Source organism: Fundulus heteroclitus, chromosome 15 (assembly GCF_011125445.2).
Source record: "Fundulus heteroclitus isolate FHET01 chromosome 15, MU-UCD_Fhet_4.1, whole genome shotgun sequence".
Classification (NCBI taxonomy): domain Eukaryota; kingdom Metazoa; phylum Chordata; class Actinopteri; order Cyprinodontiformes; family Fundulidae; genus Fundulus; species Fundulus heteroclitus.
Window position 1 is genome coordinate 15,896,274 of NC_046375.1, and position 21,588 is coordinate 15,917,861.

The 21,588-nt window shown below is 39.0% G+C and overlaps 1 protein-coding gene across 3 annotated transcripts in view; it reads right to left on the minus strand.

Annotated features, from left to right (window-relative positions):
- Positions 1 to 21,588, minus strand: part of nbas (NBAS subunit of NRZ tethering complex) — a 251,018-nt gene that overhangs the window by 10,069 nt on the left and 219,361 nt on the right. For all 3 annotated transcript variants that reach the window (XM_036147528.1, XM_036147527.1, XM_036147526.1), the window contains exons 51-52: positions 14,350 to 14,497; positions 12,763 to 12,897 (exon numbers count right to left, since the gene is read on the minus strand). In XM_036147528.1, coding sequence (XP_036003421.1) covers positions 12,763 to 12,897; positions 14,350 to 14,497 — 283 coding nt within the window. The remainder of the gene's footprint in view (positions 1 to 12,762; positions 12,898 to 14,349; positions 14,498 to 21,588) is intronic.

Consider the following 21,588-nt stretch of genomic DNA (forward strand, 5'->3'; position numbering starts at 1 on the left):
TGCTGAGTACAATGATAAAGGTTGGACTGCCCCATATGCTCAAGCTAAACCTCTATGCAGTAGCTAACAGTGAAGTGAAAAACAGTTCACTTTGGGGAAGGTAGTCAGGGTACTGCAGACAGGTCAGGATGCAACATTTCATGGAAACAAAGGCTTGGACCCATTAACATTTTGTTGTAAAAAATATTACGAAACGTTTGTGTTTTGAAAATAGGTTTGTATAACTGCAAAATATGTTATGCAGTATTAGTATCCCTCCTCCTATGTCTGTAATTGTTTGCTACTATTGATGTCTCAGTTGGAAAAAAAAAATTGTGGGAATATCAGAGGGAGTGATGCCAAAATTCACCATAAACTTTCTGTAATACATTTATAATTTAAAAACAACTGCAGTTTAATCCCTGCCATTTATCTCTGTTAATGCAAGCTTGTTCGTAAGAAGGAAAATCTCTAATTTGCCTAAACGTATCAAAATCTCCCTACCATACCTTCGTCCGAACAGAAGTAAAGTTGCACAAGAGCCACTTCAAAGTGCATAATTGGACCATTACTTTGTTATTATAAGCAGCTCCAAACATTAATGTGATAAATAAGCATGTGTGGTTTTGGTCAGGTCAGGGTGACAATTTCCTGACACAGCAGGTCCATTTACACTGAGGCTTAAATGCACCGCAAACTAAAATTACTGCTGCCATTTAACTTCATATGACCTTCCACAACAATAGCTGTTTTTTTCTTAGTGTGAACTTTTGCCCTTTTCACACATCACCTCTTATGTCTGGCTTTGTCTGCTTTTCCTGCCTATTGGTATCATGTGTGAAATCACAGAGACAGAATCAGAGGCTGAAGACGGCCTGGTGTTGCTGACCCTCTGTGTCTGCAATCAGGGTAGGTAGTCACATAACAGAAACAGTGTTTGTCAGTAGCGGAGCATGATGATTCAGAGGTGCAGGTTTGTTTTGTGTAAGCCTATTGATCAGAGTTTGTTTTGGCAGATTTCTGATAATCAGTTTATGCCAAGCTTTCATCTGCCAGTACCAGTGTTAGTCTATTTGGATTTCTCTTGAAGATCTTTAACACAGCAGTAGTTTCCCTCACTGATGTGAGGCATCTTTGACGATTTATATTTATCTTTACAGCAGTCGCTGTAAAATCATTTTACCATTATTTTAACATAACTTTTTTTTTTAAATAAGGTTTTATAGTTTCAAATTTAAAAATGTAATAAGAGTTTAAATTAAAACCTGGCCTTCTCACACTGAAATGCCAAATAACATGATTAGTAATCCAGAAACAGAAATCTTTCTCCGTATTACCCAGACAACATACCTCCTTACATTAACTCTGAAATTTCTGAAAGGCAGCAAATATTTCCAAATCTAGCATGTTCCATAACAGAGGCTAAAAAACAAAACAAAAAGAAAAACCTTCTCGATATCTGCTTGGAACTTGTCTTATTTGTCGCAGTTGGAATTAACCACAGAGAAGTGTCAGCATGTACAACGTTGTTTCCTTAAAATAGCTAGGGAAATTTCTGTTTCCTCTGGCTTTAAGTTATTGTCTGTCAGTAACAGCATCCGTATAAGAGAGTGCTATTTTCAGTGCAATCAGGTAATGATTAAAAAGATGTATTAACTGAAGATTCAACTTTTCAGTTTCTGACTGGCTGGTCAAACTAAAACCTGATTGACCCTGGTCCCCAGCCAATTATTGGGTGCATATACACTTTAACCACACTGATCTGTCTAAACTACCCTTAAATTAACTTGCAAAATGTGAAAACAAGATAATTGTCCAGGCACTGAGTAGCAGCATAGTTATCTTATTCATCAACAAGCAGCGTCCTACATGTATGAAGGGGGAAGGCGATGTGACAAATTGATATTCTTGAGGTGGCAGCAGCACCTGGACCCACAAATAAAGATTTGATTCCTGAAAGGTTACAAAAAATACTAGTAAAGAATGATTTTTTTCCCCCCCTCTAATAATTATTTTCTTCACACATTTATTTCTAAACCTCAAGAATATAAATTTGCCATAATTAAGTAAGCTTGACAAGCAGTTACAATACACATTGTAGACCACATGTTCCAGGATAGTTTTACAGTTACAAAATGTTATAGATGCAACAAAATAAGGAAAGGTGAAAAAAACTTTGAAGGAATGGAAGGGTACGAGGAAGAAATAGAAGTACAATATAAGGAACAAAGTAATGACAGATAGAAGGAAATGAATAAAAGGGTGGGCAACACAAGCAGGACAGATAGATAACTCACAAGGAAGGAATGGGGATGGGACACAAGAAAAAACAGGAGGAAGAAAGGAAGAAAAGAAGGAAGAACACAACGATGAGTAAATGTCACAGAATATGAAGACTGGAATTACAAGTCCTTTACAAACACTTATGTTCTTAATACTTATCGAGGCCCTGAATTTAAATTCTGTACATTTTCCGACTTTTCCACACTAACAAGTAACCCTGGTTTATGTAAAGGGAATCACAGAAAATCATTCGCCGACTGGCTTCTCCAGCATGGTGTTACATTTTGCAAAGGATTATTCTAATCTCAACCCTCCGTAACTTGAAATTAATTCAACAGGCCACTTTGGTGATGCCAGGAAGGACCATTCAGTCACACAGTATTCAGGGAGTCTTTAGTAGTGAAATATTGCCTAAACCATAATTTTGACCTATGATGCCTCTTGTTAAGGACGACTGGTACATCACTCTTCAACTTGACACTTGAGCTACACATCTCTCAAAAGGTTTTTGGACTCAATGTTTTTCCACAGATGACTTTTCATGAGTTTAATGAACAAATCAATACATACCAAATTTAATTGTGGAGGGAATACAACCATCATGCCTTTCTTCTTTTGTCAGCTGTCAACAACCTGGAGAACATGAAAACCTACCCAGAGCTGTACATGTTCTGTGCACAGGTGGGTTTGTCAGGTCGAAAGACCCTCCAAATCTCCTCAAAGGCTTCCAATAGCACGCAGCCAGTCTCTTCAGAGAGTTCAAAAACAAGAAGCATCTTCTATCTCCGGCAAATTTGCTCATACTCACAGCCGGTGTTCACTTCGAGTGAACAAACACTCAGCGTGACAAGACAAAGGGCACATCAAACTGAAGCCATAAGACGCCCCCCCTTCCAGGTCACTCTTGTTTTTTAGCTTCTCATTTCTTGCCACTGCTTCTCATCAGAGACACCCAAGGTTGTCCTTCCTGTTTGTTTTCAAAAGCCACTAAATAGGACCCAGATTGTCTGGTCAGTATTTTGCACGCCTGTTTTCAACTCGTGCTCGGTGCGTCACTCATTTCCTGTGTACGTCTCGGTTGGCTCTCTACCTCCTTCGGCTAAATCCAGCTGAGGGCTTAATTGGGAGTGCCGAACACGTACAGTGCTTAATACATTATGCATGGCCAAGCCTTCTTTTATCATTTAAATCATAAAGCTCCTTTGGAATGCCAGACAACACACAACTATCTCCTTTCCTCCTCCTCTCATCCTTTTCTGTCCCTCCTCAGGCTCTGCTTCCCTGCCCTTCACTCTGCCTCTGTCCCTGGGCTTTAACGGTACATCAAACTGAAGTGTGCACAAACACCAAACACCATCTTGCTTACAGCAAAACGTGATTGAATGTGACAGAAGAAGAGGCTGTAAAGCAAATATATATATATATATATATATATATATATATATATATATATATATATAGAAAAAGCAGGTTGAAACAAAGCTGAACAAAAACAAACATGCACATTCAGTAAGCAAGTCAGGGATCAACACACTGAGTAGTAAGCAAACAGAGCTAGCTTAATAGATCCAATATGGGACCCAAGGTGTAAATAAGCCCATTTAAACAAGCAATTAGACACCTAATCACTCAGTCAAACACATGCATGCACAAGCCTTTTGTCTTTACTTCAGTGAGCAGATGGAGAACGGGCTATCAGTTTCTTTGAACAGGTTTTTTGGTTAACCTGACAAAAAAACTCTAACATGAGGTGCACATTAAAAAGCAAGAAAGAAAAGCAAAACGGGGCACGGACAAAGGGGGAGAAGAAGCAATTAAGTTGAGAATTGACCATTCCCTCAGTCTCAACTGGCCAGTCAGCACACATAAGTAGGCTCCGGCAGTGTTGGTGTTACAATAGATTAAATGATGTGTTTATCTCCATTCTGTCGAGTTTCAGCTGTTGTTAGCAGCCCTCTTACTCCTTATTGAGTTTGAGAGCATCTTTGCACTCTAGCAGCCCCAGCCATCATTGTGGGGTTTCAGGTTTCACTGCATACTCTTCATCCTAAATGCATTCGGGACTGCTGATGGTTAAAATAGTCAGCTCTAATACATACCCAGATCGTCAACACTAGCAGCTTAAAACAGGTCAAGAGAATGAATTCAATTTCCCATTATTCTTATAACAGAAATAAAATCAAGTAGGTACACAAGCAAGTGCACATGCAATACTTTCAACATTTTTTACAATCAGTTTAGTTTAAAGGTGCAATATGTAGGATTTTATGGTAGGAAGATGGTGCAGTATTCCTAGGGTTATTATTAGTAGTAGTAGTAGAAGATGTTAGGGTACATAGTATTGAGGTAAATCCTAAGCCTTATACCGCAAGTCTTTGACACCATTTCTTTACCCCAGATAAAGCTATTGCTTATTTGTTTTATATTTTATTAGTGAATGGAAATCCACATAGCAGCTATCTTCCAACATCACCTTTCAAGACATGTTACTGTCATTTAGAGTTTGATCTAAAGCTGGTCCAAACCCAGAGGCACCATTTACACCACACACATGCCGTAACAGCTACAAGGTACGTAAGAGTTGCTCATTTGTCTTAGCTGCATAATCTCATGCTGCACCATGCAGATGCTCTGTCTGCACTAAGGAGGATTCCCTCTTGGACATAAAAAATTTAATAAATAGCTGAAACAGCAGGGGAACTGTCCATGTCATCTGATAAATTCAGCTAATACTTGTTTTGGCCATTTAGAGGCACGCATTGATGATGTACAGTTCATCAAACTTTCATTCCAAGACACTCAGGTAACCAAACGTATATATTAAAAATGCATCTCAGGCATTTTACAGTCTTCCCCCCAATACACACACTTCAAAATGGGGGCACATAATAGGCTACCCACGCATACTTCAAACATGTGAAAGGGAGTTCATGTGTTACAAAATGCGTTCTTCGTGTTTTGACTTTTGTAAAGCCCTATTTTGGACTTGAAAAGGTATGTGGCAAGAACACAATCTAACAGTTTGAGGAAGATCTAACATTCAGAGATAGCAACTTAAAGCCAAATCTAATCAAAACATCTGAATTCAACAACACATTATTAAAACCTCCAAGATATTGTTAACCAGACCACTAAACCAGACAGTTCTCTATTCACTGTCCTGCTGTTATTTTTTTTCAGATCAGCAAAATTCGTCAACGTAAGACAATGAAAGACTGACCTTTAATGGCGTATCAAGCCTTTTTTTTTTTCAATGAATAATCTTTGATAGCTTCAGTCAAATGGCTTGCTTAACCCCCGTTTTTAAGGCTAAAGCTGGGTAATCTGTTAGTGTTATTATAAACTTCAACAATATCATATAGAAAACTGACTGCCTTAAGCAATGCCAAACTAAACCAGATATAAGAGTGTTGGTAAAGGAAGAGTGAATATGTATTGTATGTATACTTCATGTTGGACAGAGCTCATTTACAGCGGTAGGATGGTTCTTATCAGACCTTTACCTTTGTTTCCCATTAAGTTAGACTTGCTCCCTCTTCGAGAACTCTATTTTTCATCTCCACAGCTATACATCTTCTCTAAAATGGAAAAGGGAGAGCAGAAAATGACATGACACTATGTAACACTGCCCTGAAAGCTGTGGTAGCTTCTGCTGAAAATAAAGGAGCGCGTTGCATTTTTCTGCATTAAGGATGCTTCCCAATGCTCATTACTTGCTCCACTACCTCGTTGTCTCTCTTTAGAAAACTACAGGCCATACTCCCACTCCTCTCCTCCCTTCCTAAGTTCTTCAGCACTCACAGTGGTGTCCCCCTCCAGAGCCCAGCAAACCTATTTACCTGCTATATAGCACAAATGCAGACAATGTAAAGCCAAAGCAAAATCAACACACATGCCACAGCATTTCTTTGAAATGTCATTATAATTAAAAAATAATCTTCATAAACATGTTGTTTAATTAAAAAAATAATAATCTAAGGGACCTATCAGTGTTGTAAAAATTGATGGTGAGGAAAACCGTAATTGCTGACATCAGACATTGAACAGAGCCAGGAAAAACGTGCTTGAAGATAAAGGTTGCCAATCACTTCCAGCTGCATGTGGTTTTCATGCAGTTAATCAGAAGTGCTGTGTTGATGAATTCATTGTGCACTGCAGCCAGACACTACTTCAGGCTCGTTAATGTCATAATAAATTATGAGTGACATTTAGGAAACCTTTCATGTTGTGATTCTGACTGCTATGATGAAGTGAAACTAATTTTATAAAAGAGCTAACCTTAATAGAACACTTGAACTAACTGAAAGGTAAAAATACTCAATTAACAGTTAAGCATCTGTGGTCGGGCATCTTGCTATATTTCTGACTGACCAGGCTGAGCAAAAAATCAATCACATCTGATCCTGAGATACTGATCTGCTAATGGCTGCTGCACAGTAGCCGTTGACAGGCTCGGGCTATTTGTAGATCTGATAAAAAAACACCCCAGAGTGCTGGCCTCTTCTGTGAGCTTGACTTACAGCAAAATAAAAATGAAAAAAAAAAAAAAAGACTAAGTAAACATGTTAGAGAAGAATGTAAAACAACATGGTTTTTCCTCATCAACGCCACATATGCCTCACAAATGTCATTACAGCTAAATAATTAACAATAAGGCTATGAGCAATCTGAATCAATCCAGTTTAGCCCATCTTAAATTATGTAGCACCAATCCACAGTCGATGCCATTTCAAGGTACTTTGCAAGACAAACAGGTCCTATTAATCTCCAGATACACAGTACACACTTCTTTCAAATTTAATTCGAACAAGTTTCTTTATACATTTTGATTGAGAAACAATTGCATACTGTCCAATTTATTCTAAATCATAATACAAAAAGTACAGTTAAGGTAACACTACCAATTCCAATTGTTAAAAAAGTTATATTTTGACCAACTTGTTTATCCCCTCATCTGTAATGGTGCTGCTTCTTAAATTTCGATGCAGACTTAAGTTTGCTTTTTTGGTCCGCAGAGTTAGATTTAGCGGTACATTTACACCTCCCCAAACAAACTGAGGTTTCTGTGCAAACGTACCAAAGTTTGATTAAAGCGAACTAAACAGGGCTGGTGTGAATGCACCCTTACTTAACTACTAAAATAAATGTTTACAGCCAAAACCTGTTAAATATACAGGTTCCTGTGATATAGTATTGGAGAAAATAACAAGATGTTTACAGTTGCCTAACAATACTAAAATGTGGGTTTTAATTAAAGAAATGTAGGATTTAGTATGGGTTATTTGAATGCAAATAAAGACCTAAGAAATACAATTTGAGATTATTCACTACGATTTTTAAGACCCAAGAGAAACTTGAGTATGAGCAGCCATCTGTCATGACTCACAGGGCGTAGAAAAGACAGGAAGGAAAAAGAAAGAACACAGACGCACTGAACCAGGAGATCCTTCCATGGAAAGGAAGAAGAAAAAAAACACTGTTAGATGGTCACAAAAATTGCCAAGAACACACGAATGAAGATTTGAAGGACAAAAAAAGCAGAGTGAGGAAAAGTGGTCAGTATGTCCTCCAGTAGTAAAACCCTATAGAAGCATAACTACAGGGATTGCTGGTGGAAACGCAAGCAACTCAAATTGCTATCAAAAGAAAAAGTTTTACGCCTAGTCCTCGAAGTAGACGTGATGTTGGCCTCACAGACAAAAAAAATGGGAGCTGGCTTTTGGAGAGGAGCCCAAGAAAACAGCAGATTACTTTAGGAAATACAAGTAACAATTTTAGGCTGAATGGGGAAATTGTTACACTCCATTTCTATCTTCAGTGTGGCAATTACCTTCACTCAGGCAAATTCTCAGTACAGGAAGGTTCAATCTTTCCAAAGTAATCACTAGAGAACAGCACACAGCCTGAAAAACTTCACAACTGCTTATCAAAACTATTGGTACTGCTCATGGTGCTGAATAGCTGACCATGGGTAATCTGCAATTTAAACTGAGGCATAGTGTTTCACTTGTGTCTAAATGTAGGACCATTAAGCAAAATTCCAGTAAGTGACCAGATTCAAAGTTTTGGATTTAGAAAAACTTGTATGTGGACTTTAAATTCATTAAAATAGTTGAAATATAAAGGTAAATTATTATTTTAAAAAGTATTGAATAGTTCAGAAGCGCCAACTTTTTAAACATGAAAAAGAAAGAGTGTGTTATTGACTCTATCCAGTGGAATACCTTTATTTAAGGTGCTATATACCTGTGCTTTTGTGCTTTCAGCGTTAGAACATACACTCACATCATGGAAAGAATTCACATACATGCACACCTAGACAAGAAAATCACTATGCATTCATTTTCAGAGTATCACAAAATATATAGATTTTTTCAGCTGTATTACATATTAAATATCAATATCCTAAAACAAACACTGGCCAGTGCAGCATGGGACAGGCGTCTGAAGATTAGTTCTTGAAGCTAGCAGTAGCTACATTATTTCTCAGTGGTGTGTGATTCACTAGCTGCCATTTTCTACTAGTATATCAATATTAAGTTTGCTATTCAGACTGTGGTCCACAACTTAAATATCTAATATTATAATACATCACAAATTAAACGTATAAATGTTTTTGTTTTTTTATCATAACCATCCATATGCATGATCATGCATGCTTTAGCTCAGGTCCAACAGAACAAGTATCTTTACCATACAATCTTTGAAAATATTAAAATTCCACTACATAAATACCGATTAGAAACTGTTTTAACTTAGATCCAAACATTCCACATCATACCATATGAACATTGTTTGTAAAGTGCTTCAAAACAGGCACAGCTAAAACAAAGTGTAAAAGTAAAAACGGAAAAATTATGGAACAATGATAGAAGATTAAACACAATAAAGCCAATTTAAAACAATTGTAGGTCACTGGTGTTAAAAGAAAGGGCTTTGAGACGAGTTTTAAAAGTAGGCAGTGCATCCTAATGATACAGTCAGAGTCAGTCTTTGGATATCTGTAATCTTTTATTCCTGAAGATATTTGCATCAAAACCTACGATCGGTCATAGTGTCCTAAACTCAGAGACAGTGTAGGTGCTAAAAATATTGTTTGGTGAAGTTATTGCATTACTGCCCCTTGTTAAAGATTCCAGCTTTCTAGCAATTCCTTCAGCAAATAAAAAATAACCAGGGTTGGCACTCTTTCAAATAACTACTTCTCTTGTCATAACAGGCACAAGTACACAAATGGAAAACCTGCTGCTTCCTCCACTCGTTTCTAGCCAGCAAAATCTCTGTAATAACACTCTTAACGATAAGCTACCTGACACCAAACTTTGGAAATAAATCTGATACATTTAAATTTGCTCCTTTTGAATTATATAACTATTTTTGGGCTAACCTTTTCTTCTTCCAGGTGACATACTGGCTCTCCCTATAGAAACCATTTAAATATGCAGTGCTGGGTGAAAATATTTGTCTCATAAGAGTGTGGTTTTGCTTTTGTGTCACACTAACACACGTTTTAGATGATTAAACAAATCTTAATATCAGACAAAGACCACCTGAATGATAACAAAAGCCATTTTTCAAACAATTTAATTTATCAAATGGAGAAAAAAAAAACATATTCAAAACAACCTGAAAAAGCAATTGACTATGATACTACAACCATTATGTTTTAGTAGCGGTATAATTATGTGTTTTTTCTTTTCTCTTGGGGATCATCAAAATTTGCTTTTTGTTTTTTAGACAAATGTCGGAAGGGCCTTTGTGTTATTTTTGAGCAGCAGTGGTTTTCTCACATGAATGAAGTTCAGTCTCTTTCTTAAAGAGGCTGAACTGCTGAATAATGAACCACAGCCTTAAAATGAGACAAATTAGGCCAATGGTTTTATGGCCTTCTAGGTGAGCTCTTGTGCTCTTGGGGTAATTTTGGGATCTTGACTACTCCAGGGAAGGTTCATAATTTTTCCATGCTGTCTTCATTTGTAGATTAGATGAGTTCACATACAATCCTTTGGGTGTGACAGTGGCAAAACACAGAGTTACAAACTGTCAGTAATGACATAACAAGCTAATCTAATCAAAAGTTAGTTCTAAAGCTACCAAATAAACTAATCAGAAAGGCAACATAAATGTAAAATTAAAACCAGAGTAAATATTGCAGTTATTGATAATATGGTAATATGGCATGAAATATTGAAGTTAAACACAGGAAAAAAGGGAAATTATGTCTCTCATTGTGGTTTTCTGGAGGCAGGAAATTCAAACAGGGCCAGTTTGGTTTGGAAAGCTTGTTTCCCTTGATTAATAAAATTGCAATTTGGAAATTGCTTTTTCAATTTACTGAGGGGATGTTTGACTGATATCAAAATTAGTTCAACCTCTTAAGACCTGAGAATTTTAGTCCAAACATAGGCTTTTAGAGACTTGAAAAAAGGGCTGAAAAAGATCAGTTTCTCTTCAAACATATGTCTGATTAATTGTCAACTTAATTTATAGATCTGCCAGGAGAAAGGACAATATGTTTAAGCAGAAACTGATCATTTTCAGGCATCAAAAAGCATGATTAGATTAAAATGATCAGGTCTTAAGAGGTGACAAAAGAAAAAAAAAAAGAAATCTGGATTGGCACACTTTTTTTTTTACAGTACTGTACGCAAAAAAGATCCACAATTATCAGGCACTTAGTGCTGCTGTTTGAGAAAGAATACACATAGTTATAAAATGTTAAAGAGACTGCAAAAAAACGTGAGTTGTGTGACTTTAAATTAACATTTAATAACACATTTACCTTTTCCATTTGTTATCTTCATTCCTACTCCCATTTCAAACCCAGATTTTTTTCCACTTGTTTTAATTTTCACAAGTCTAAAATCACAGATTGTGTCTCTCACCACCCTCCACACTCTACCTCCCTCAGTTCCTTCCTAATGTCACTGTGGTATAAAAGCAGGTCTAACAAAATAGCAGCTTGATCGTCTCATTTAAAACAGACCCAGTCAGTTAATATTGAGGCTTTCTCTTATCTGATGCAGGGAGTCTTAGTCCACAGAGTCTAAGGGACCTACTTTATGACAACTGCTTATCTGATGGGAGAAGCTGTGGAGAGCAGCCCACACTTTCTTGAAAGATGACATCCTTATCTTAGCATGGATTATCAAAACCTAAACTATAGGCAAACGGATGAAGGCTGCTTTATATAAATGCTAAGACTGATCTGTTTTGGAATGCATCTGAAGCATGCTTTAAAAAAAAAAAAGCAAAGGGAGGCTGAAAATGTTTCTACTTTCTGCTTTTTAGTCAGAGTTGTGTGCCTGTAAAATGTGAAACTCATACAGAGAGCAATGCGAGGCCGCTGTTGACAGGATGAAGCACAAACTTTAATGCAGCTGCAGAAATCTGCCCATGTGGAACCTTACCAAAGCTTTATTTCAGCAAGAAACAATCAATCTTTTATTTTGCTGATCCACAACTGTGGTGTATGAAGACTGATCAAGAAGTTCAGCCTTCAAGTAAGAAATAATACAGAATATTCTGGTATAACATATATTGTGTATGTTTTTGAAGTGGGCTTCTCAATATCTATGCATATTTGTTAAAATATTTTACATATCTATGAGTAAAATAAAAACCAATCCACGTTAGATCTGGGGTCCTTTCCTGACAAAATATTAAAGACTTGGAATCAAAGAGCCGACTCACCAGATGCACTATGACTTGATCTATCCGTCCACCTACCCCTCAGTGTTCTTTTAAGAACTTACCTTCTGGACTGGGCTTTTGTGTATTTCATGGATAAAAAATACTTTAGAAAATTTGTTTATAGAAATATTGTGCGACACAGTATCAAACAAAGCAGACTTAACGCTTCCTGAGCAGCTGCAATTGAGTGGACGTCTTTAAAAGCTGAAGATTGCACAATGAGTAGCTGGGATTTTATGTTTAACACAATCCGTGGATTAAACTGACCAAATCACTCACGATGACCATGAGCGACCCAACCAGCTTTTTTCCACCACATGGCAAAAAATTACGTCACAAAAAAGAACCCGACAAGCATGAACCGAAACCATATTAAATTGAAATTATCTCACTGATTCTCATGTCTAAATGTAGAGACCCAATGGATTACTAGTTTAATAAAAAATAATTGTTGATCCTGAAACCAGTGGGATAACTGATTCAGTCATTTCAGGCAATTATCTCATAGAATTTGTGTGATTTTCTAGTTTCAGTCTCCTTTACAGCACAGTATCAGTTTTTTTTCTGTATTTTTCTACATGGCTTCAAACCAAAAACATCTGGGTTCTGACAGATGGTTGAGGGAATCGAGAACTCCGAAACACCATCTTGGGTTCAGTGAAGCTGTAAAATAGTGCCATTTTCAAAGTGCATAATTAATTGAACACTTATCAAAAATGCATTGAAAACTACCCTCCGTGCAGTGGAGCCTGCTTAGTGTGAACTTGCTGCAAGATTTGTTTTCTTTTCTTTTACATTGACACTTACGGTGCTCATGCTGTTGATCTGATCCAGGGTCAGCTGCAGCAGCTGCTCGTCGCCGCTCTCAGACATCAGTTTCAGCGCGGGCTGCTGGAGGCTCGGCTGGTTTTGGAGCAGCAGGTGTGCTATGTGTCGGATGCACTGAAGGGGGGAGAGGGCGATGGGTGGATGGATTGAAATAGAGGATGATGTGTGAGATGAATTGGGAAAACAAATGTATAAAAAAAAAACGAGGAAAGTAGAACAAAAGATGGAAGAGAAAAGAGGAAAAAAGTGTGAAGGTTAATCACTTTGCTCAGACTGTACAGCCATGAAGGTTTATGCACTAACAGATGTGCACTGCAGACACTGGGTCCTGTTGCATTCCCATCCTGTAATGTATGGATAACACAATGCAATCTGTCTCCCTCATGCTCTGGCAGTTTCATTTCAGCAGATTCAAATTAAAGCCGTTCAGAACAGAGTAAAAGGCCTCCATCTGCACCCTCCCTCTTCCCACGGTAATATCAGCCAGCCAGTCTGACACTACCCTATTCACAATGAATAGCATTCGTGCTAAACTAATATCACAGTCAGCTGGCCTTAGACATACAGAATGACATTTGGCTTGCTACTTGCATAGTGCTCAGCAGGGCATGAATAGCATTAGGGGACGTCGGGTATCAAAGAGCTGCTGGTGAATATATGCTTCGCAAGCGGCACAGAGCTGATGCCAACACATTGCTCTGGGTTCCATGCCTAATAGCTTTAGGCTCCTGTATTAAGATACGGGCTAAAATGCTGGTGCTGCAGCGGAGTTCGCCTGAATTTAAACAAGCCCAGGGCGACGCCGAGATAAAAAGACAGATTGAAAATGTGTAGGAGCCACATTCATTACGCGTCACAGTGTTGCAGGGGTGACACAAGCAAGGGAACAGGTCCAACGTCGAACATTTTAAGACACATAAAAATCCCACATGTAACGATTTTGAAGAGTGGAAAATTAATGTATAAATTATATAACCGTTACACAATGTACAGAATGTCATGTTACAACCCCCAACTTCAATCACCGCCCTCTGTTGCCAGAGGACAATAGTGAACATACAGTATCATGAAGAGCAAGGAACAAACCAAACAGAAGAAAGATAAAGTGGTTTAAAGAGGTTAAATAAGTGTTTTGCATCTATGTAAATGCAAAGAAAACGGGACAACCACAAACCTTCCAAGATGTGGCTGTGTGCCTAAACTGACAGGCCAGGAATGCAGAGAGTTAATCAAAGAAGAGGGCAGGAAGCCCATGGTAACTCTGAAGGAGCTACAGAAATCCACAGCTTTATAATTATGTACTACTTTGTTTAGCAATCCCAATATAAGAAATAGAAGGTTGTGAGTGCAACATGAGAGCGTGTGACAAAAGCTAAATTAGTTTAGCAAGGTCATAGAAAGGTAGTGATTAAAACAGGCAGATAAAAGTACACCAAGACATCAATAAAGCACATTTTTTTCCATTACTACGTTGCCGTAAATTGCATTACATCCTGTATTTATGCCGTTTCCCTGAGCAAAAAAACACGGACAAAAAAAAACTACTGCATCATTTTAAGCGGTTACCTGCACAGGGAGCTTGTGTTTGGTCTTATAGAGAGACCTCACCATGGAGACCAACTCCTGACCCAGGTCTAATCTACACTCTGAGGCCTGGCAGCGGGTCAGCAGAGCTGAGGTCAGCATCACCCAGGGGTTACGCTCCGACTGGGCCCTGCAGACAAAAAAACAGCACTTGAGTGTATAGTGTGTAGTTTGATACCAAAAGTCTTGTGCTTTCTATAAATAACATTAGGAGCATTTAAAAGCCCAACTATAAAGTAAAGGGAAAAAAAGAAAGAATAAAGATGTCTCTTTGTTGCAATTCAGATGAAACTACTGACAAGCTGGACCCAACAAATCACAGCTCAGTCCCACTACAACAGAAAGTAGATTTATTTTTTCTTCTAAGAAAATGAGAAAAAAAGAGTAGTACTTCCTTTGAGTTCGAAAAAAAAAAGCAATGAGTACAGGACATCTTTCTTTTTAACAATCAAACAATCAATAAACACAATTTTAAGATTTTTTCATGCTGTTAAGAAATCTAAAATTACCACTTCAGGCCAACATTTCTCATTCAACACAGAACGAACATCTTAAATAATAAACACATTTTGAAGGCACTTATTATTACAATTAATACATATACAATCACTGGCCACTTCATTGGTTACACTTGTTCAGTTGCTTGTTAACAGAAATTCGCAGAATGGGGAAGAAAGGCGGTTTAAAAGACTGAATGCGGCGTGGTTTGTGTGCCAGACAAGCTGGTCTGAATGCTGCATCACACAACATGATGCCTTGGGTTTTAGACAATGGATAAAAAAAAATAAAATAATAGAACATAGCTAATGAGCAACAGTTGGATAAAAATGTTTAGTTTATCTCAAAGGTCTGAGTAAAACAGGAAGACTAGTTCCAGATGATAGAAAAGACTACAGTAGCTCAAATAACCACTTCTTACAACCAAGGTATGGAGATATGCCACCTCTGAATGCCGACACGTCGAACCTTGAAGCAGATGGGCCACAGCAACAGCAGAAGACCACGCTGCATGACACCCTGTCAGCTATGACCAAGAAACCGAGGCTACAGTTTATGCAGGCTCATCAAAACCGGATGACAGGGAAAAATATATTCTGGTTGGGTGAGTCTCAATCTTAGCGGCTATATTCAGGTCTTAAAGGTAGAGTCTGTGATTTTTCCCCAAGTTTCCCCAAGTCCCTTTTTGAATAACTGTGCATGTGCAAGACCGTCTTATCCGCTCTTCCGCTCCTGAGGGGGATGGTATGAAAAAAAATCTCCCAAATCCACTTAGGTCTTATTTCTTTATACGAAACGCTCCCTCTTCCTCTCCCACTGCAAAAACTGAACTAAAACTAAGTAACATTTTCTTGAAATTAGTATAATTGTCCTCGATTTGAGTGGGTAAATAAGATTATCTGCCAATGGAATGAGTATTTTCACCCCTAAAATAAGATAATGAGACACACTACACTTGAAATAGATGAGTTGTTCCTATTTTAAGTGCAAAATTCATAGTTTTTCCAGTACTCCTCATCGTCTACCTGCTGTCACTGGTTTAGCTCCATGTCACTACAATCATTAGCTGTAAAAGCTAATGAAGATAATATTAATGAAAATAATACCCTTTCTTGTCGTCAAGCAGTGGTTCTTGACCGAAGCTTGTCATAAGTTTACAGCAGGTAGATGATAAGTACCGGAAAAACGGAAGGCCCATGAAGGGGGCCTTCAATTTAGCCCTGATCTTGATGGCAAATCTTTGCCAGCTTGTAGTGACATCGTAGCTGAAGGAACAGTGCAGTGACACTGAAAACATCTCTCATTGAATAAAAGCTTCAGCATAAAATGAAAATATAAGTTTTTACTTTCTAACAAAGTCTGACTTTTCAATGTCTAATTTTTCAATGCCAATTCTCCTTTTCAGTGTCACTGTAAGTGATTTTTCAATGTTTAATTTTTCAATGTTTGATTTCACCATGTCAAATCTCTCTTCGATGTCGCTACAAGCTGTCACTGTTCTAGCTCCATACTTGCCGCGCAGACTCCACGTCAATCTAGAGCACAGTGGATCGTTCAGGCAGGAAGGCAGCTGATGAAAAGCAAAGTGGATCCAGTCGAGTTTACAAGTAAAAGACTACGTGTGCGGACTTTAGATCGCATTTTACTGTGAAACATCAATATGTCATTACCAGCGGATCTCACTTGACTCCATGGACGACGACTTTAGTTTTATTTAAAGCCCACAAGTACACTGCTATTGTCACGCCGTGTTCAGTGTAACCCCGCGTTGATCGTCTACTAGCTGCGCAGACACCGACCCTACAAAGGATAGACGTTTTAGAAAATGGATGGATGTGTCGGGAGTGCGGGATCCAACGAGATAAATGCGTCCTTTTCTGTTGTGTTTTGCAACAGAAAAGGGACACATTTGTTTATTTCACATGGTACCCCAATTACTTCAATATTATAAGAATGTTTGCCTAATACAAATATGATGATTACGTCTGTTTAAACTCTATTATTATAAACATTAAAGCTCAATACAGCATGTTCTCAGAAATTTAACAGCTCTGTGTCCTTCTCAGATGCCCTAGAAAAATACCATTTGCTTTGATTGTTGCAAATCATTAATTGTCTTTCTGTTGGAAAGGCAAGTCGGTCGAGGCAGATGACCGTTCATACTGAGCCCGGTTCTGCTGGAGGTTTTTCCTTCCCATTAATGGGGAGTTTTTCTTTCCACTGTTGCTTCATGCTTGCTCAGTATGAGGGATTGCTGCAAAGCCATTGACAATGCAGACAACTCTTCCTGTAGCTCTTCGCTTCTCCAGGAGTGAATGCTGCTTGTTGGGACTTTGATGCAATCAACTGGTTCCCTTATATAGGACATTTTTGACCAATCTGTGTAATCTGATTGAATTTGACTTTGTAAAGTGCCTTGAAATAACATGTTTCATGAACTGGCACTATATAAATAAAATTGAATTGAATTAAATTGAAACCAAAATCCACCTTTCTATAAAATAAGATGGCTGCATTGTTCTTGGAAAACACATTTTTGTCGCCAGATAGACCCGATGAATGATTAGAAACAGATCCCAAATGTAATAAAATACTGAATAAAGTTAAGCCCAAAATTATTCTAAACTCTGGCAGATCTCGAGAAAGGGATTTTCATTCAGTCAAGAAGCAGGAAGAAAGATAGGCATGTGGCCTTCAAAATATAACCATGTAAGAACGCATCATAGAGACAGAAACATGGATAAATGAGAACGATGGAAGGAGACAGAAGATCTCTGCTCATATAAACCTGTACTCTGTGATATTAATGGGAAGCTAAGTGGAAGAAAAATCTTAGCAATCCCACAAAAAAGAAGCAGCACTATGTTAATTGCTACCCATCCCAACACAAAAGTAAAAAAAGGGGATGATTTTTTATTTTATTTTTTAAGAAACTCTGAAATATTGAGTATTGTGAAAAAGTCTGTCTATGGTTACTGATTTTGTTGCATTTTAATAAAAATCATGGTTGATGTTACTGCATTTTTAATCTCAGGGCCATCTTATATTATGCTGTAATGCCAAAACAATATCCCCCTACCTCAAACCAGTGAAACGCTACAGCATTTATCGTTTTTTCTGCAGTCCTATGACATCAGATGATAATCCTGTTAGACAAAGACTGGATTACAGGCGATGACTACAGTTTGCGCACCGAAGGGCATACATCATACATAATGAATAAAGCGATTATAAAAGCAGCAAAAGAATAAGAGGCAGACATGAAAGCAGCCCGAATTATCAGGAGGTTTTGCAAATAAACTAATGAATTCTGGCTATGACATGTGAGTGTGTGAGGAAGATGTTGGACTAAAACCCTCCTGCGGTTAATATTTAACACCTACACTCAGCATCATCCTTCTCCTCTGTGTTTACACACCAGGGGACAGCTGCCAGCACTGACAGGCATCACCGTGTTGACACGCTCTTATGAGCTTTTCACGACCTTCAATAATGCCTCCGGAGTAACAGATTAGCTCCCACCAAGGCCAACAGATACAGGTGATCCTCGGCCAACACAACCTTCATAGACCTTTATTAATAAACATCAGTCAGAGGGTGACAAAAGACAAAAACCCACAGTCAATTTTCAGCGTCTGTTAATTAAATTCTGATGACATGGTGTCAGATTAAAGCCAATACATCTGCTGACTCAAACAAATGGCGGTGGGTTTGATACAATGGCCTTCTTGTATCTAAATTAAGCAACAGAAAGAGCGGAGACGAGGTTTTTAAGTATTTATACAACGTATTGAGGGGGAGTTAACCAGTCAAAACTCTACAGACACATCAACGGGTTCGGGACTGCGGGCACAGCTGGAGCTTTTAAGATGTGATTAGCATGTCAAGCAGTCCATTACTTATTGAGCGGAATGCAGAGGAAAAGAAGGAAATCAGAAATGAGGAGGAGGAAACTGATACAGCTGTGTTCCACTAAACATCACCAGTTAGCAAACAACATAAAAATATAGTTTGGAGGATATCAAACATTGGTCCGTAACATTATTTATGGGCAGCATATTTTTTTTTACTAAATAATATTTTTTGTAGCAAATCCTACTTTAACATTTTGAGAAGAATGTAACGAGATGTTAGCTTATTCACCTTTCTTCTCATTTGCCTTGTGTAGGGCAGAGATTAAAAAGGCTGAAATGTTTATTGGGGCTATATTATAAATTATTATGTCAACTAAATCAAAGCAACAAACTTTCAGGCAACTAAATAGACTTTTAGTTGAAAATGTTTCAGTGTCAGAGCAAAAATCTAAGTTTCTATTCTGATTTCCATAATTTAGCTGGAGTATGTTAGCAAGTCAAACTTGCTAACATTCTAGCAAAAATAACTTGCTAAATAGCCGAGCTTTGTAACCCTGATTGCAGTTGTTGCTAATGAAAAGCTCATTTTATTTACGGTCATCAGGAAAAAAGGTTTACATGTTGACAACCTTCTTAAATTTATCAAAACATTTTTTTATATTAGAATAGATTTTTATGTTTTAACTAGAAAAACAATAATTCTTAATTGTTGCTTCTCTGTGTGTACATTGGCATGAAACTGTAAAATTATTCCGTCCGTCCGTCCGTCTTCTTCCGCTTATCCGGGGTCGGGTCGCGGGGGCAGCAGCTTCAGTAGGGAGGCCCAGACGTCCCTCTCCCCAGCCACTTGGGCCAGCTCCTCAGGAGGAATCCCAAGGCGTTCCCAGGCCAGCCGGGAGACATAGTCCCTCCAGCGTGTCCTGGGTCTTCCCCTGGGTCTTCCCTCTGGGCCTCCTCCCGGTGGGACGTGCCCGGAATACCTCACCAGGGAGGCGTCCAGGAGGCATCCTAACCAGATGCCCGAGCCACCTCAACTGGCTCCTCTCGACGTGAAGAAGCAGTGGCTCTACTCTGAGTCCTCCCCGGATGACTGAGCTCCTCACCCTATCTCTAAGGGAGAGCCCAGACACACTACGGAGAAAACCCATTTCAGCCGCTTGTATCCGGGATCTCGTTCTTTCGGTCACGACCCAAAGCTCGTGACCATAGATGAGGGTAGGAACGTAGATCGACCGGTAAATCGAGAGCTTCGCCTTTTGGCTCAGCTCTCTCTTCACCACAACGGATCGGTACAGCGCCCGCTTCACAGCAGACACTGCACCAATCCGCCTGTCGATCTCCCGCTCCATCTTCCACTCATTCGTGAACAAGACCCCAAGATACTTGAACTCCTCCACTAGGGGCAGCACATCCTCCCCAACCCGGAGAAGGCACTCTACCCTTTTCCGGTTCAAGACCATGGTCTCGGATTTGGAGGCACTGATCTTCATCCCGGCCACTTCGCACTCGGCTCTGAACTGCTCCAGTGAGAGCTGTAGATCACGCCCTGATGAAGCCAATAGGACCACGTCATCCGCGAATAGCAGAGACGCAATCCTAAGGCCACCAAAGCGGATCCCCTCAACACCTTGGCTGCGCCTAGAAATTCTGTCCATAAAAGTTATGAACAGAATCGGTGACAAAGGGCAACCTTGGCGGAGTCCAACTCTCACCGGAAACGAGTCCGACTTACTGTTGGCAATGCGGACCAGATTCTGACACCGGTCGTACAGAGACCTGACAGCCCTTATTAAAGGGTCCGGTACTCCATACTCCCGGAGTACCCCCCACAGGATCCCCCGGGGGACACGGTCGAATGCCTTCTCCAGATCCACAAAGCACATGTAGACTGGTTGGGCAAACTCCCATGCCCCCTCAAGAATCCTGCTGAGGGTATAGAGCTGGTCCAGTGTTCCACGGCCAGGACGAAAACCACACTGCTCTTCCTGAATCCGAGATTCGACTATCCGACGGACCTTCCTTTCCAGAACCCCTGAATAGACCTTACCAGGGAGGCTTAAGAGTGTGATTCCTCTGTAGTTGGAACACACTCTCCGGTCCCCCTTTTTAAATAGGGGGACCACCACCCCAGTCTGCCAATCCAGAGGAACTGCCCCCGATGTCCACGCAATGTTGCAGAGCCGCGTTAACCAACACAGCCCCACAACATCCAGAGCCTTAAGGTACTCAGGTACACTGTAAAATTATTAATTAGGTTAATTTGGTAATGATAGATCCAAGCACACTGGTGTTAAATGTGCTGGAAAGATGACTGTTGATTGAGGAATTTTAAGTACACACTATTATTCCAATATAGTATGCAGACATTTGATACTTTTATTTGATTATGAAGATATACAGCAACAAATATGTGCCCAATGTTAAAGTCGCAATAAAACTGAACAGATAAATCTGAGTGATACTAAAGCTAAAAATTGCCATGACAAGATTGAATAGGATAACAACACATTTTACTGACTCCTCTTCACCATTACACAGTTTCCCAACCACGTTCGGCTAAATCAAACATCCTAACCACTAATAACATACGTCAGGTATGGTCATACCTTTTTAGACCATAACCAATATATTATTTTACTTATAAATATTGTGTACAAGCAGTTCATTGTGACAGCAATATTGCACACAACGATATTGCAATAGTGATGGGCACTCAAAGAGTGATGGGCACTCAATGTTTGCTGTAGATACACTATTCATTTTAATAACTAAAACATTTACCGTAACATGCTGATAACATGGAGCTTTACATTTCTGTCATCACAGCACTACTGTCCCTTACAGTCGCTTCGTGTGTACGTAATGTGAG